Raw genomic sequence first — 15,880 nt, 5'->3', positions numbered from 1 at the left:
AGATATTTGCATTTCGCAGTCAACACTCCCCAGCATGTGGTTCTGTGGCTCTTTAATATGATTCATTCCACTTCTAAGGGGAGTATCTTAAAAACTGATACAAATAAAAATTAATTTGTTAGCATTTCGTGTTACGACCCAGACCACAGAAAATTTACCTTAACGATCGCAAATCCAATATATGAGTTTTTAAAGTTAGCTCTGCGTTTATTTAACCTCACAGTTTGTTTTATGAGGAGCCCCGGGATGCAATTTTTGAATCCAGTTCCACATGACGGGAGATGGGTGTCTTGGGACATGTCAGCACCCTGCGAAGAGGGATAACAAGATAAAGACTCTCATAAAATGAGGGAAAAAGGCACAGGTGCTTGTCAAGTACACAAAACCCTTTGAAGGGAATTTGTCCCTCAGCGTTGTGCTCCGTGTGCTCTGGTGAAAGATTAGACCTCATGTCAAATGTTTACTGCCTGTGTCGAGGAAGCATAGAGAGAGAGATAGGAAGGAAGCATGGGAGGTTGATAGAGATAGACAGTCGGATGGAAAGAAAGAGATATACGGCAGATTGATACAAAGAGAGATGGATAAGACAGAGATATGGTGGCTAGAAAGAAGCAGATAGGACTCATGTTTCCTTCCCAATGTAGTGCAAATTTTAACCGAATTTCCAGGTAAACGCCCCCTCTTTTCCTGTCGGTTGGCATTTAACCATTGCAGCAGAAGAGGGAAAGACATAACTACATAACTTATAGTTCTCAAGACCTTTTTTTGTTTGTGATTCCTTCTTTGTTGTCTCTTTAGTGTAGCGGAAGTTTGTCTTCTATACGGATTTCAGAGCAAATCTATGATTGAGGGATTGTCTCCATGTGGCTCTCAACATGGCGATTGGCTGAGGTTCGATAACAGCGCAAAACAACAACAACAACAACAGTTCCAACAGAGCCAACAGTGTTTAGCTGAGAAGAAACCAGAGGACGGACCCAAATGTTCTGCCACGATGCCGTGGGTCAGGGCGACGTTATCAGCTGTAGTCACCATTAGCCTTTAGCTCTGTGAACAAAGCACAGAGAAGCTCAGATAACAACAAACACTGAGGGGAAGCCCCCTGGATCAATAAAAGATTCGGATTCGGATTACAACATTGCACATTTTGTTTTTGGTCCATTCACCAATTTTTTCACCTGAACCAAGCAGGAGCGTTTTTTTTTTTGTGATTTTTGAACTTCAAAACTGCACAAAATGGACATAAAAACAGGTGGATAGGAAAGTCACCTAAACCTAGATACAGAGGAGGAGATATACATCGATAAGTTGAAAGAGAGATGCATAGACATTGTAAAAAAAAATACATATTTATACACATGATCTCCAACAAACCCTCATTATCTCCGAGACAATCAATGTTTTGCGGTTCAAATTGGGTCAAGGCAATTTTATTTGCATACCAATTAATCACAGTGACAGTCCTGTTAGGCTTCACATTAAAAACTATAATAATATATAACTGAAGACACAGAGAAACCCCTCTGAGCTGCTGCAGAGTCCTGCGTGGAGGCTTACAGTGTTCATGCTCACATCATGAGCCGCGTTGAGGATGGCTGTGTATCAAGCCATCGAGGAGACAGCCTGTGTGTTCCGTGTGCCCACCGATGCGGAGCGGCAGAGCGAATGTCAGGCAGAGCTGGTCATTGTGTGTGTTGGGGGGGGGCGTCAGTAAGGATCTGCTCTGTTTGAGTGTGTGTGTGTGTGTGTTCGCTGTGTGTGTGTGTGTGTGTGTGTGTGTGTGTTCGCTCACTGCTTACCGGTGACGGGCGATGAGAGGCCCGCCGTAGCCGAGGATGGTGCGGTGATGTTGGCGGTAATGTGTGTAGTGGGAGTGGGAATACAGGTTTAGACAGTGGGCGAGAAGCCAGTGCATGACTGCATCATTGTGTGGACTATACAGTTCAGTGAAGGGGAGATTTGATATTTTCTTCCTCTCAGTACAGCCTTCCTTTAAGCCAGAGCTTTGCCCAGGGAACACTCACAAAGGCTGCAGCTGGCAGAATCCTGCTACGTGATCTAAAACCAATTTCGCTATTTGAATAAGCTAACACTTATTTCCTTATCTTCTCCTTGCAGTCGAAAAAAATCCAGGCTCAACTGAAGGAACTGCGGTACGGGAAAAAGGATTTAATTTTTAAGGTAAGTTCAAACTGAAGGGGGGGGGGCTGGCTTTACAGTAGGCTCCAGACCAGGGGTAAACGGGCACTTCAGACCACCTTGAAAAGGATGATCCCATCACAGGAGGTACACCAATTAATTCAGTGTACAATCACAAAGTCCCTCCCAGGCAGCGGCGTGAAAAGCCATTCGGCCGGCGATTAGTCTACGTACTGCATTACTGTCGTCTGATTTCCTTGCTATAAGATCTATGTAGAGTCGAAATAAGACGTACGTGGATACATGATGTGGGGACACTGCTGGATGAAGTTTATGCAGAATTATGTCTTGGATCAAGGAAATCTTCAAGAGCGAAATACAGATGACATCATGTATCGCTATTTTCAGTGATCACCATATATCACGGCTGTAAGAATATGACCTGAAGTGAGGTAACACCCCTCGAAAAGATCTTCTCAGATGGCTGGAAAATTATATATATCGTAAATTTATTTTGGAATTGATACCTGTTGTGAATTTGTGTCCAATCGTAACATGTTCTCACTAACAACTCGTCCAATCCCGATGCTTGGTGAGCGCTCATAAACTTCAAACTATGGCGCTCTAGGCATCAGTCTTAGATGTATCATGACTAATAGCATGCATAGAGTCTTTTCAAAATAAACCTACGTCTTCACAGGAAGTTAGTTTGAGGCAAAAAAACCTTACTTAGGTTTAGGAAAAGAGCGTGGTTAACATGATCTTGAACTTTGTCCACTATCTTGGCCGGGTTAATATTGATTGTTAAACTTGTGGAGTTTACATTTGAAAAGTCTCAAATTACTACCACACATTTCTTGAGCAGCAGAAATGTGTCTCCCCCTCACACACTTCCTGTGCCAGCAACCGCACATACTCCACTGCCTCTTGAATTGCGACAAGGTAATATTTATTGGCATTTACTGGAACATGGACTGACCTTTCGGGCCTTGTTTGCAGAGCTAAAATATCGGTCGACATTTCTGCCACGAACAATGTCATTTCTTAAATGTATGTTTCGATCCTTTCGACCCATCATTTCCTAAAGCTGTGTCAGACATAAATGAATAAAAAAAGAGACTCGGTACTCACAGGCTGAATTTTATGCTTCTAGCCCAACGCCTGAATACATTGTCCCTGGATGTCCTGTTTCTTATTCTATTTCTAGCCCGTGAATGATGGATGCATTGACTTGTTTGCTTGGTGTCACTGCTCGTAAATCGTTGTCTCTAAATTGCATCCGTCACCCACACAACGCAACCTGATTGCTCAATGTCACCAAACATTTCATGTGGACCTTCAGAACATAATGTTCTGAGGTGATTTGCAGGTGCAGATGGATAGTGCTAATTTTTTATCATACTCTCTCTCTCTTTTATAACCAGCCGTCTTTGGGAGATGACAGTCTGCTTTTTTTTTTTTTTTCCTGATGGAAAGGTCGGAGGGAAATGAATCATGAATCATGTATCTCTGACCCCACTGATCCCCCTTGCTAGTCCTGAAAACTCATATGTATTCCACATATGCTGTGATCGGACTCCCAGAGGGGGGGGAAGAGGGAGGAAGTGGAGAACAGTCACTCCACATTCGGAAATGTCATCAGCTTCACAGGGGGGATGTCAGTCAAGGCACCTTGACTGGGAGGCAGTGGAATTGGTTGTGACGGATGTTGTAACACATCAAACTGCATTTTCCAGCACAGTGTCACGGTGCACAAAGACAGTACAAACGTCAAAAAACCTAATTATTTTATCTTTGGAACAATTCAGTCTTTGTTAGAACAGACAGGTACAGCCATAAAAGACAAAGAATTGTGAAACTATAAATACAGAAAAGGGTACTGTTTTGATAAGACGCAATAATGCAAGTTCACCAGCCTGTTCTGATTACCAGGGCGTCAAATACCAACGCTTAGTCACACTCCTCTGCGTCTGATGCCGACACACAAGGCACTCTTTAGCGTCTGACGCGGCAGGCTTTCAGAATACATTGTAAACCCATCCAAGGCATATTAGACACTCAGAGAAAATGCTGTGGGGGTGTGATCACATAGTTTAAAGATGAAAAAACCCACAAAGGGCGGGAGGGTCAAACAAACACAGGACTATCACAGAGACAGATGTCTGAGACAGATGTCCAGAAGAGTTTTTTTAAGTTACGTGCTATCCATACTTATGTTGCGTTGTTTATTTTTAACTTAGTTTACGTTCTTATTTTAAGCCCAACCATGATATTTTTCCTAAAACTAACTTATTAGTGTTATTAAGTGTTACAAGTGTTGAATTGACAACATTCGACACATGTTTACTGTGACTGTATTGGAGCATTATAGTTTGACGCGCTGGGAGACTCAGTGCAATATAAAGGGATGTCGAGGTTCCTGGCAAAGTGTCAGTATGCAACGAGTTGGGATGGGAACATGTTGGATTCACAAGTTGAGGACAAACACCTACAGTGCCAGAAAAGGAGCGCTAGTGTTGTCAATGTTTTCTTCAGTGGATCATTTTCATACGAATAGTCCTCCGATTTGAAGGACAGCTTAAGAAGAGACTCAACTCAGCGAGTCCTAACTATGCAGTCCCAGTACATGACTGTAAACACTGCACACAGGCAGGTTCCCCTTCAATTGCTCAGCCAAAACATTAAAAACTTCAGAGGAACTGACGGTGCCTTCAGCCGCGTTTTCCCCTATGAGACAGAATTTTTGGCAGCCGTATTCAAGCACTCACATCTTCCTCACTCCTTCAGTCCACTTTCAGATTTACCCCTAGAGCTTTTTTCTCCTTCAGCTTAGAACTTAGAACTTGATGTAGTTGCATGCCTCGTGTGGGAAAGTGGCTCGTACCCTCCTGACCCCACACCTCTTTAATGGATTCAGCACAAAAATACGGAGCTTTAGACTTGGAGGCACTAACCCTGAAAGTCAGCATTTCTGGGTCAGTGGCCATGCGCCCGCAGTCCTCAGAGCACCAATCCGCTGATGGTGCTCTGTGTAATGGATGTTAATGGCTCACTGCTGTAATGCTACACAACCACATGCGTGCACTTACAAACACACGGCCCGTAGATGCTTTAGAGGATGAGCTAAGAGCAGGCTGCATTTGTTTTCTTTGAGCTTGTGAGCCATCCTGGACTCATTATTATTCATTACTCTACACTTCCTTAAAGCAATCCATTCTCACTGCGAATGTGTCAAATAGTGCAGCTTGGTCAGTGCTCCTTGGCGCCCGGAGGCACTGTTTAGTGTCTGCATGCAATGCACCGGCAACAAACTCCAACGTAAACACACCAGTGTGCTTACTACACGCTCAGAGCGATTGGCGTAGTACAAAGGGCCAGATAGTCCACGGCGAGCGGGAGGGGCGGTGGATGGGTCAGCGCAAAGTGCAGCATTTTGTATCAGTAGGCGTTTTTTTCACATTTCACATACAAGAGGCAAAATACCCGACTTCCCTTATCCAAATAACCACAGCATCATCGAGACCATCGTCTGTCTTTCTTCTCCTTACCAACCAGTTTACCCAACTCAAAAGCTAAGTGTACATAGATTTACTGAGAACACATCTACGAACAATAAATGTGTTCTGTGTAGGTCTGTCAACATTTGCGAAACAATGAAATTCAAATCAAAAGTTGAAATTGACTGTATTCAAATTTCCATGAGATGAACATGTGGAGAACATTTGTGATTGTTGATGTCCCTAGTGTTTGTTTATTGCTTAAGCAGCAAACAGTGTTAGCTGTTGCCACATTACAAACTAATTAAGTTTAGTTAATCAAATCATAACAGAATACGTAGTTTAGTATAAAAAAACGAACACCATCTAGGCATATGACCAACGTTACATTCATTAAAAAGCCATGAATATGATCCAATATTTGCTACCTCAGGATATATTAATCATCATCTCTCCATCCATAAGGAACTTTGTGGTAATAAGTAGGTAACAAAACCGGCAGCGGTGCCTTTGTTTTCACCAACTGCACATTTGAACAACACATAACCAATAACAGACAGCTAAATGGCAGCAATGTCTGGGGCGTTTGATCTATAATCTTTGCTCGTCCTTGACTCTTGCTGCGTATTGTAGGCAGCGTGAGTTTGGAGAGATGTTATTAAAGCAGCTGCAATAATCATTTAGCTTTAAGGAAACACATGTTTATTGTTTTGGCAGTTTGTAACATACCGCGAACACACTCTCATTCCAGCTCATCACATACTTACGCTTGGTCAAGACCCCTTGACTTCACCTTCTCAGGCGCCTTTGGTAGCTTCACTAAGGTTGCAGTAAACACGTGGTTAATGTTGTGAATTCAAATAAAAACACTTTCTTAGGTATAGGCAAAAAAACACTTAGTTAGTTGAGGAAAAACATCACGGTTTGGGTTAAAATAAATATGTTAACTAAGTAACTTATGAAAAAAATGTAACATGGGTACGGAAAATACGTCACAAACATCACTAACGTAACTTCAAAATAACTCAACAACATTTAGGGACAAGAACACAGGTCTCCTGGTTGAAAGTCTAATGTTTGCTTCACCCATTCATCTCCCCTCCCTCCTGCCCTTTGGTGAATTTTTCAGTCTTAATACGAGGTCATTACAGGAGCATTTACTCTGAGTGTCTTATAATGAGGCGAACGGGTTTACACTAGTAACTTGAAAGCACTTACAGACGCTAAGGGGCGTGACACTGAATTGGTACTTGATGTCCTGGAAATTAGTACAAGCTGTCCACTGCCAGTACTGTGATGGCAAATATCCAATAATATGTTGTAAGTCCCATCGAAATTGGACTGTTTTTTGAAGTAACCTTCAGGATCCCATTATGCTTAAAAGAATCCAAACGTGTATCAGTGAATACTTATGCCTTTCATTTGCCATTTGCAACAATGAGCTCATATGCAATCCTTTGTGTTGATGATTAAAGGACTGTCCCTCAAACTTTTATTACCTTTGGATCCCCTCTCGAGCAAAGCCCGACAGCTACAAATGACTTTCGTGGGATTGTCCTGAGCTCCCTGTAAATGAAAAAAAAAAAAAAAAACATCTTCTGAGAGAAAGATTTGATTCTTTGGCTTCTTTCAAAACCCACAGAGGTGTACGTTGCCCTGTCCTTGACTGTCACTGCAGGAAAACTTAAATATGATTTCTGCTGCCCCGTTGAGTGGTAGAAGTGACAGACATGGTCATCATTATCATAATGATTTACTAGAACAATCTTATTTATGATCGTTGCTCAGCTCAGTTTAAACTCTTAACAATGATCCGCTCATTAAGGGCCACGATGGTTCAAGGGCGTCTGCTCTTATAACTGATTTTTTTTTTTCAATGTGGCTTTGAAAGAACTTTTATTCATCATATACTTATACTCTCTGTATTTTGCAATATTCTGTGTTCCATAAAAGCATTTTAGTGGTAATTTCAAACTAAGAATTTATATATACAATGCAGCCAAGATCCCGCTGCCCTCCCATTTAAAGACACAGGGGATTCATTGAGTGCTTAAGGCGTACAATATACATGGGGTTGAGTGCTCAATCCTTTGCGCTGTAGGTCTGTGTTTTAGAGGAGGTGTGGATGGAGAAATACTTTGTGTGCACATAACAAACTGAGATGTTTCAGAAGTCCTGTCTTTCTACAGGGGCAGCAGCTAATGGACTTGGAGCACAAGTTAACTATAGCCAAGGAAGAACTGGAGAAGACTGCACTGGATAAGGTAAATGACCCAGAGGGGAAAAAAAAAACCCCAATAAATGATGTTTATTATGATGCTTATGTAACATTTCTGTATTTTCAGGTTGTATACTTTTGAACTAATGTTGTCTCTCTCGTCTGACCCATTTAAAGTATTCGATGCCCACCACTGAACAGAAAAATGTAAAAGCATCCGTTGTAATATTCATCTGTATACATCATTTTTAGAGAGCTGAGTTTTGAGGAGGATTGAAAATAAATGTAAAGGTTAAAAAATATATCTGAATGGGAACTGATCTCAATACGGAGGATGTATTTTCAAAGAGCTTAGCTTCGACAGGTTGACAGCAGCTTTAATTCATGAGGTATAATGTTATTTTTATATGTGTTTATTGATACATTGAGTTAAAAAATGCATGTGGAGAAAAGTGCTGCTTAGGAAAACAGGTAGTTCCAGTGCTCAGCTCAGGAGAACAGATGCTGCTGTAAAAAAAAATGAACCAATAATTCTGTCCATTATTATATTGATTAAAAGTAAATGATCTTTTGGGCATTCTTTCTTTTTTATTGCTCTGGTGAGTTCCGCCTCGTGTCCTCGCCTGACGATGCCTGCCTGCTGCACTAAAGTCCCTTTAAAGCGTGGCCAATGGCTTAAGTTAATTTCTCATGTGGATGGATGTGGGCAAGAAGGTTCGGAAGGGATTCAGAAATCTGCTTATGTGTGTGTGTGTGTGTGTGTGTAACTTTGTTTGGGGACAGGAGTCGCAGCTGAAGGCGCTGAAGGACACCGTTCACATCTGCTTCTCAGCTGTCCTGCACAACCAGCCCGGCAGCAGCCACAGATTTCCCACCTCCCCCACCCACTTGTTCAGATACTCACCGCTCATCAACAGCTCCAGAGTCACCTTTCAGCAGCCACACGCCAAGGTAACTCAGTATTCCACTCACTTCCGTGTGATTTAATGTTTATCCCAAACACGGCCTGGGTTATTGTAAAAATCCAGCTTAAATTTTTCATATTTAACGAATCGACTGAGTGATAGGCTCAGTCTGCCATGTCACTGTGAGACGTCTGCATGTGCCCTGCAATGATGTCACAGAGATACAAATTTATATTTATACAATATGTTTATATCAATCATCATGAAGAATATAATACTTATAATAAGAATAAATAATAATAATAATAATCATTTGTTGTGGTAGCAACAGTCTAATGTCTCTACATTTCTGCTTTTCTTTTGTTTAAATTGGTTTAAAAAGCACATTTATTCATCAACTTTTAAAAAACTACTTGTGTCGTTTCTATTTCTTATAACCTCACACATATTTCTCTTTTTTTACTATATGATATTTTTTTCTTATCAAAAACCCACTGTGCCGAACATTTCCAACAACTTCAGCTCTGATTCTTTTGGGTCGTTTTACCATGACATGCATTGGTGGGAACATGTCATGACTTCTGCTTATTTCATTTAGATAATTATGTTTTTCTCGTTACTTTGTTAAAGATTCTCAATACCGAGTTAAGGGCATATCTATTGCCTCCAGGAGAGCTCTCAAAATGGCGAAGGCGGAGACGACAGCTAGGAGCTAACGGTGCTACCAGCGCAAACAGCGCAAACAACAGCAACAGTGTTGACGAGCTAACAGTCTTTACCTAAGGTGGGGGGGGGGCAATATCAGCGGTAACAGCCATTGAGCGCAGTTCAGAGCGGCGGCCGTTAGCTAGCCAGAGGGACACAACGGAGAGACTCACATGCACTAAAAGACACGTTGTGCCGTCAGCACTTTGTTAAAAAAATAGTTTTTGCTGTTATATCAATGCTCTGAATCCCATAAAACCTTTAATGTTGAAGTTGAAAAAATACACATTACTGCATGTGCAAAATATTAGCTCAGTCTAAGAGATGTATTAATGTTGCACACAGTATAACACTAGAATTTGTTTTAAGTGTCTCAAACTAAATTTCAAACGCCTCTGCTACAATTATAGATGAACTAACGACGCTGTTATCCAACTATGTAATAATGTTAGCGGCGAGAATTTACTGCAGCTGTAATCAGAAAAGTCACACATTTTGTGCCATGGATACGTGTCATTGTAGTAATCATGGTTGATTGCAGAGTTGGAACGTTTAATTATTTCCAAGGCAGCTTCATTTACCGAGGCCTTGAATAAACAATGCAGGCTGACAGCAAAATGAATTTCCACATCCCCTTGATATTACCTGAATGATGGATCAATGGGCCTTTTTCACAGGAGACATTTGGACTTGTCAGGGCAGGGAAAACACAGATGCAATTATTGCCATTAATGATGGCTCTATTCCAATTTAAGTGTATCAGTAGGCCATGTCAGAGAGCCAGCATGCAAAGTAGTAATGCCATGGAACAGGTGGAGCTAAATGGAGGCCAGCCCTCATTAATCTTACTAATTACACCTGTGGTTTCTTTGAAAAGGTGAGCACTTCGTCTCACAATATCTGGTCCATTTGATTGTCAGTGACCCCAGTTCAAACCCAGCAGCTCCACAGTCTGAATAAGTTTGTTTTGTGAAGTAAAACACGGAAAGCAAGGTGGATTTGGGGATTTGCCTCTGTAATGGTGGCGTATAATTTTCCCTCTGACTTTCCAGATAAGATAAAGCCGGCTGCTGCTGTTTTTTTCCGACTCCTCTCAGCGTAAACACCTCCAAATTGAAATTCATTTCACACTGTAACTCCCAGCTCGGTGACATCATGGAATATAGCTCGGTGCCAAAATATTCAACTCGCCACACATCAGAGCGCACGTAATGCACTGTCTGCGATGAGAATTTAAGTGTTAGGCGATTATTACCTCCTTTTCAAGTGGCTATTTGTCAATCTGATGCCCCGAGTATCACTCTCCAGAGAGAAATATAGCCCAGGAAATAATTACTAACAAATATAACAGTTGGGCAAACACATTTCCAGAGGTTGTTCAGAATAATAACATGTCTGAATCGAGCAGCGGTCTTCGTCATTTATACCACTTTTTGTATTCCTTGGTGCTGCTTTTAGAGGTAAAGCCCAATTACTTTAGGGCATTATGGGAGTTTTGGTGTGTTGGATTTAAAATCTGTTCTCTGTGAAATGATTAACTCAATCTGACACAGGCTTTGTTTGGAGCCTCTCAAAGTCAAGGTCACAGTAGACTCAACTAAGAGCTCAGGATTTAATCCCTTTTAAGAGTAAAAAAAAAAAAAAAAAAAAAAAGGTGACTGGCAAGAGGATTCATTATAAAAACAGGATTATGTCGTTAGTGCAGATATTGCTTCTTGTTTTGCTCGACATTTTAGGGCTCATGTCAAGTGTCAAGATATTACCCGGTCAGTATATCTAATGCTAAGTATTTCTGTGACTCTAAAGAAAGAGCTAGAAATGAAAATGCAGCACAAAAAACATGACATTTTTATTTCCTGAAAATATTCTTTAAAGTACCTGCAGTTATTTTTTTTTTCCTCTACACAAAGCAGTCTTGTGTCAATCTAAATCAGAGATTGGGTTCGTTCTGATTTCCTGAAAAGCAGTCGCTGCAGTCACTTTGAAATCATCGAGTCCGCCCGTGCCTTATCTGCCATGATCCTGGTGAGCAACTCCATCGTTAAGAGGCTTTTCTCTCCTCGTAGCAAGTCGCAATTTACTCCACGTCTCTTTCGTGGGTGCCCAAGATTTTTGACATGCCTTAGAGGATTTGTTTGTTTTCTTTATTTCTTATCGTGCGTCAGTTCCACCAATCCTCACCAGTGTTCCGCGTTTGTGGCATCATACGACATCAATACTCTCTAAGTGACACTTCCCCGTCAACATTTAAACTCTGATTGGTGTTTGGAGCCAAAACAGGACGATTCCATTATAACTGAAAGTATATTTCCCCCATTATATTCCCCTTCATTACTGTGAGTCCAACATATGTAAGCACAAGGGGCAAATGTGCATCGCTCGGAAAGAAAAAAGACAAGTAATGGAAAAATCATAGTGTGGGTTGATTTTCTTTTTTTTTTTTTTATGCTAATGAATTTTATACTTTCCACTTCATTAGCATACAAATAGCAGCACTCCACTTGTGAGCCGTCGCTAGCTCCATTATCTCCCGTAGCCGCGGTACACTTTGACGGGCTGTCTGATAAGTCTGAGCACGCCCTCACTGTAAAGATTACTGGGGTGCTCCATCTGTCCACTCTGCCTGTGCATGTGTGTGTGTTGGGGGGGGGTTTGATTTAAATCACTGCCAAATTTATCTCAAATTAAGTACTAAAAAAACAGCACACAATAGCACTCACTGTGCATGAAAGAGCCAAACAGCCCCCAGCTGAAGAGTAAGGTAACAGTGCACTGACAAGAGAGGCACATGTGAAGAACTTGGCTCTTCGCTGACCACATGGTGTTCCTCATTATGCTTTGTAACAGCACGAGAGCAACCAGTAGTGTTGGTATGGCATCCTTTATCCTGGCTTCTGTTGTGCCGGTTTGAGCCTGACATATTAGTACAAGTGAACTGCAGCTGAATTCATTCAGTTAGACACGGCTAATCATATGCTAATTATTGTTTTTGTGATCAAAACACAGCGGGGTACGATGGCACCAACATCGGCGAAAAAAACGAGAAAAAAAAAAAAAAAACAATGCTGCAAAGCTGTTAGGATGGGGAGGAAACGTTTGTCTACTAACTGGATGATAAAACATTTGCGTTTCACGAGCACACTTGAAATCCGCTTTGTGTTTTTGAAATCCAAAGTGGCTGAGAGGGATGTTTGTTCAAGCACTCGCTGACACCACTTTGAGCTTCACGCTCGTAGTTTGAGTTAACATAATGGGCCTTAAGCTCTGGTAGAAGCCACAGATAAGACTCTCCCAGACCTTGTACCTCACACACATACATACACACACACACACACACACACACATACATACACACACACACACACACAAAGCTGTTCTTGCTGGTGAAAGATTCATTAGTGTGAAGATGCAGAGATCAGCAAGATTTGAGTGGAAGTTGCTTCATATTTAACAGGCTCGGGGAGGGAGCCAAGTCTTGTGGTCCGATAGCATGCAATTTTCATCAAAGTAATGGGAGATGATGTCTTGGATGCTCGGGGCACTGTGCCGGAAGAGGAATCAGGCATTCCATTGCCCTGCTCTCAGCACTTACTATTTACTTTTATGATTGTTTTCTTGTCGATATAAATGGGCGGGATATTCATTTCTGCCACGCAGGAAGGCGATAGTAGATGCTTGACACTGCAAAACAAAAGCTTGAATATATTTATCCGCTGAGTTTGGATGGTTGAATAACGTTTGCATCATCCTACAAAGATGGAAACGTTCACTAAGAAGTTCGCTTAGAGGAACAAAGTGTAGCGTTTATCCACTAACGGCATGATAAAACATTTGAGTTTCATGAGCACACTTGGCCTGAAATCCGCTATGTGATTTTAAGAACCCGAAGTGGGTGAGAGGGATGTTTGTTCAAGCACTCGCTGACACCACTTTGAGCTTCACACTCGTAGTTTGAGTTAACATAATGGGCCTTAAGCTCTGGTAGAAGCCACAGATAAGACTCTCCCAGAGCTTGCACCTCACACACACACACACACACACACACACACACACACACACACACACACACAAACACATACAAACACAAACACACATCTATGATCTACATAAAAACGTCTCTTTTTAAGATTTCTCATTTGGTTGAAACCTCACCGCTCAATGCCACCAAATCCTAAGCACTGCACCTTTAAGTAATTGTATGAATAAAGCTCTTGCTTATTAAATTCCACTTTGATATTAAACTTTCAATCCGTCATTTAAAGGCCCAATGTTGAGTTTCAGATAAGAAGCATCATTGTATAATTAAGAAGGGAAAACAACTGATCATATCAATTTTTCTACTGTAGGTTCTAATGAAGGATAACTGGTTGTTATGGGGACTGAACAGCATGTTGAATGCCCTCCTTCTTCCATTTTTGTACTGTAACATGTTGCTGGTTCTAGAGCCAATGAATACGTGCCTTGAACTTGCATTGTTTCAATTGGCCATAAGGGGGCCAACTCCTCTGGTTGCAAACAAAAAAAAGGTCAGATTGTATAGAAGTCTATGAGAAAGTGACCATTCTCTTATGTGTTTTCTTCTAAGAACTTTAACACTTTCAGAGTGGGTTTCCACTTCATGACGTGACATAACATTTTGGTCGCCACAAACTATTCAGCCTTCTACTTAGCTCCACCCCCTTGTATCGGTGGTTGCAAAAAACAAGATGGCGGCCGCCAAAACACCCAACTCTAGGGTTAAAAGCCGAAGTCCACAAACAAATTGGTGACAGTGCGGTGACTACGTCCACTCTATAGATTCACTGTGTGGAATACTGTGTATTTACTGTTGTCGTGGATATCCTGCTTCTGTAAAACAAGGATTTTCCCATTTTGGGATTAATACAGTATCTATCTATCTATCTATCTATCTATCTATCTATCTATCTATCTATCTATCTATCTATCTATCTATCTATCTATCTATCTATCTATCTATCTATCCTATATACAATCTATGGTTCTGAAGAATGCTGTCAAAAGTGAGACAATAATGCAGGGCACTTCCACTAGCAGAGCCAATTCCACTGAACCAGCCTAAAAAGATGTTGTTTGAGCTGACAAAGTAAGAATGGAGTTTGACAGTGACAGGTTAAGATTGCCAGTATTCATCCTTCGACCATCTTGTTTTCGGCTCTCAAGAGGCCACTTTTGACCCAGTTAAGAAAAGTACTATGTTCCAGGCTGGTGTAGAAGACTGGCTGCAGAAGACAGATGGTTACTGTTGGAGAGATGTCTGCTGTACTCAGTTTATCTTCTACTATTCGATCCTAACTGAACAATTTGTGGTAGACAGCAGGCCGATCTCTTCCAAGCATTAATTCTGATAATACGTTTGTGTTATATTGCTCCATTATTGCAAATATGAATTTGGAAACTCTGAAAAAAGGCAAAAGAAAAAAAGAATAGATTGTAGGAAAAGCCAAAGATGTATATTTTCTGCAATGCTTGTAAATGTCGACATATATCAGAATACAAAGTAAATTGACAGCTTGGCCTTTCTTGTGTTGAATGTTGGTCTCAATGCCGACGTGAGCCACTGGCCTATAGATCAGCAGTGCAGTCGGTTTGTAAGGATTGTTCCGAGCGGACTATTTGACTGGCTTTTTGCCGGAGTAGTGAGAAGTCTGTACCTCACTGTGGTAAAGTAATAAAAGAATGTCAATGTTACCAATGCAAGAGGGTCAGAAGGCACTTGCTGTACTCAGGGCCTTTAGCAGAGAACATTTTCAAGTGCCCTCAGTTATTGACATCAATCTTCTCAAAACTAATTTGTCAGGATGCCTGCAGGCAAAGACTTTCCACTCACTTTTTTTATACCAAATTTTGAAACATTTCTATGATACATTCATTGTAGCAATGCTGTTCACACTTTCACTTTTAACATTACAACTAAGAGCTCAAATTGCCCCAGCTACTGTTTGATGACCCCATAACATTTTGCACTGAGTTCCTCTGCTGCTGCATAAGTTTAGGGCCATATCCACTATAGTGTTTATTTTTTTTAAGTGATTTTTCCTCTCAGATGCTTTGGTGGCATTTGGTTGCTATGATACGGAATATTGGCATAAGGAAAAATGTCTACACAATGTAGAGTAAAACATCAACTTTATTATCCCAAACGATTAATTTGGTCCAGTGCTCCAGACATGAGGACAACATGAAGTCCACAAAAAAAACAATAACATAACATACACAATAAGACCACAACATACTCATAATAAAACACATTTGACACACATGACTATTTTTAGGCTATTATTATTCCACAGTGACATCCCTACCGTTTTACCCAAAGTGAAACATTTGTCAACTCTCGTCGTGCTGCTGTCGTTTGTAGAATAGAGTAAATTTGACTCGCTCCAATTGCAAACAAT

The 15,880-nt window shown here is 41.1% G+C and overlaps 1 protein-coding gene across 1 annotated transcript in view; it reads left to right on the top strand.

Annotated features, from left to right (window-relative positions):
- luzp2 (leucine zipper protein 2) overlaps window positions 1–15,880 on the top strand; it is an 82,536-nt gene that overhangs the window by 53,304 nt on the left and 13,352 nt on the right. Inside the window, exons 7-9 of the mRNA XM_054616592.1 lie at window positions 2,119–2,181; window positions 7,826–7,900; window positions 8,638–8,805. Of these exons, the coding sequence (XP_054472567.1) occupies window positions 2,119–2,181; window positions 7,826–7,900; window positions 8,638–8,805 (306 nt within the window). The remainder of the gene's footprint in view (window positions 1–2,118; window positions 2,182–7,825; window positions 7,901–8,637; window positions 8,806–15,880) is intronic.

This window comes from Anoplopoma fimbria, chromosome 2 (assembly GCF_027596085.1).
Source record: "Anoplopoma fimbria isolate UVic2021 breed Golden Eagle Sablefish chromosome 2, Afim_UVic_2022, whole genome shotgun sequence".
Classification (NCBI taxonomy): Eukaryota; Metazoa; Chordata; class Actinopteri; order Perciformes; family Anoplopomatidae; genus Anoplopoma; species Anoplopoma fimbria.
The sequence above is the reverse complement of the archived record's forward strand: the minus strand, read 5'-3'. Positions and strand labels throughout refer to the sequence as shown.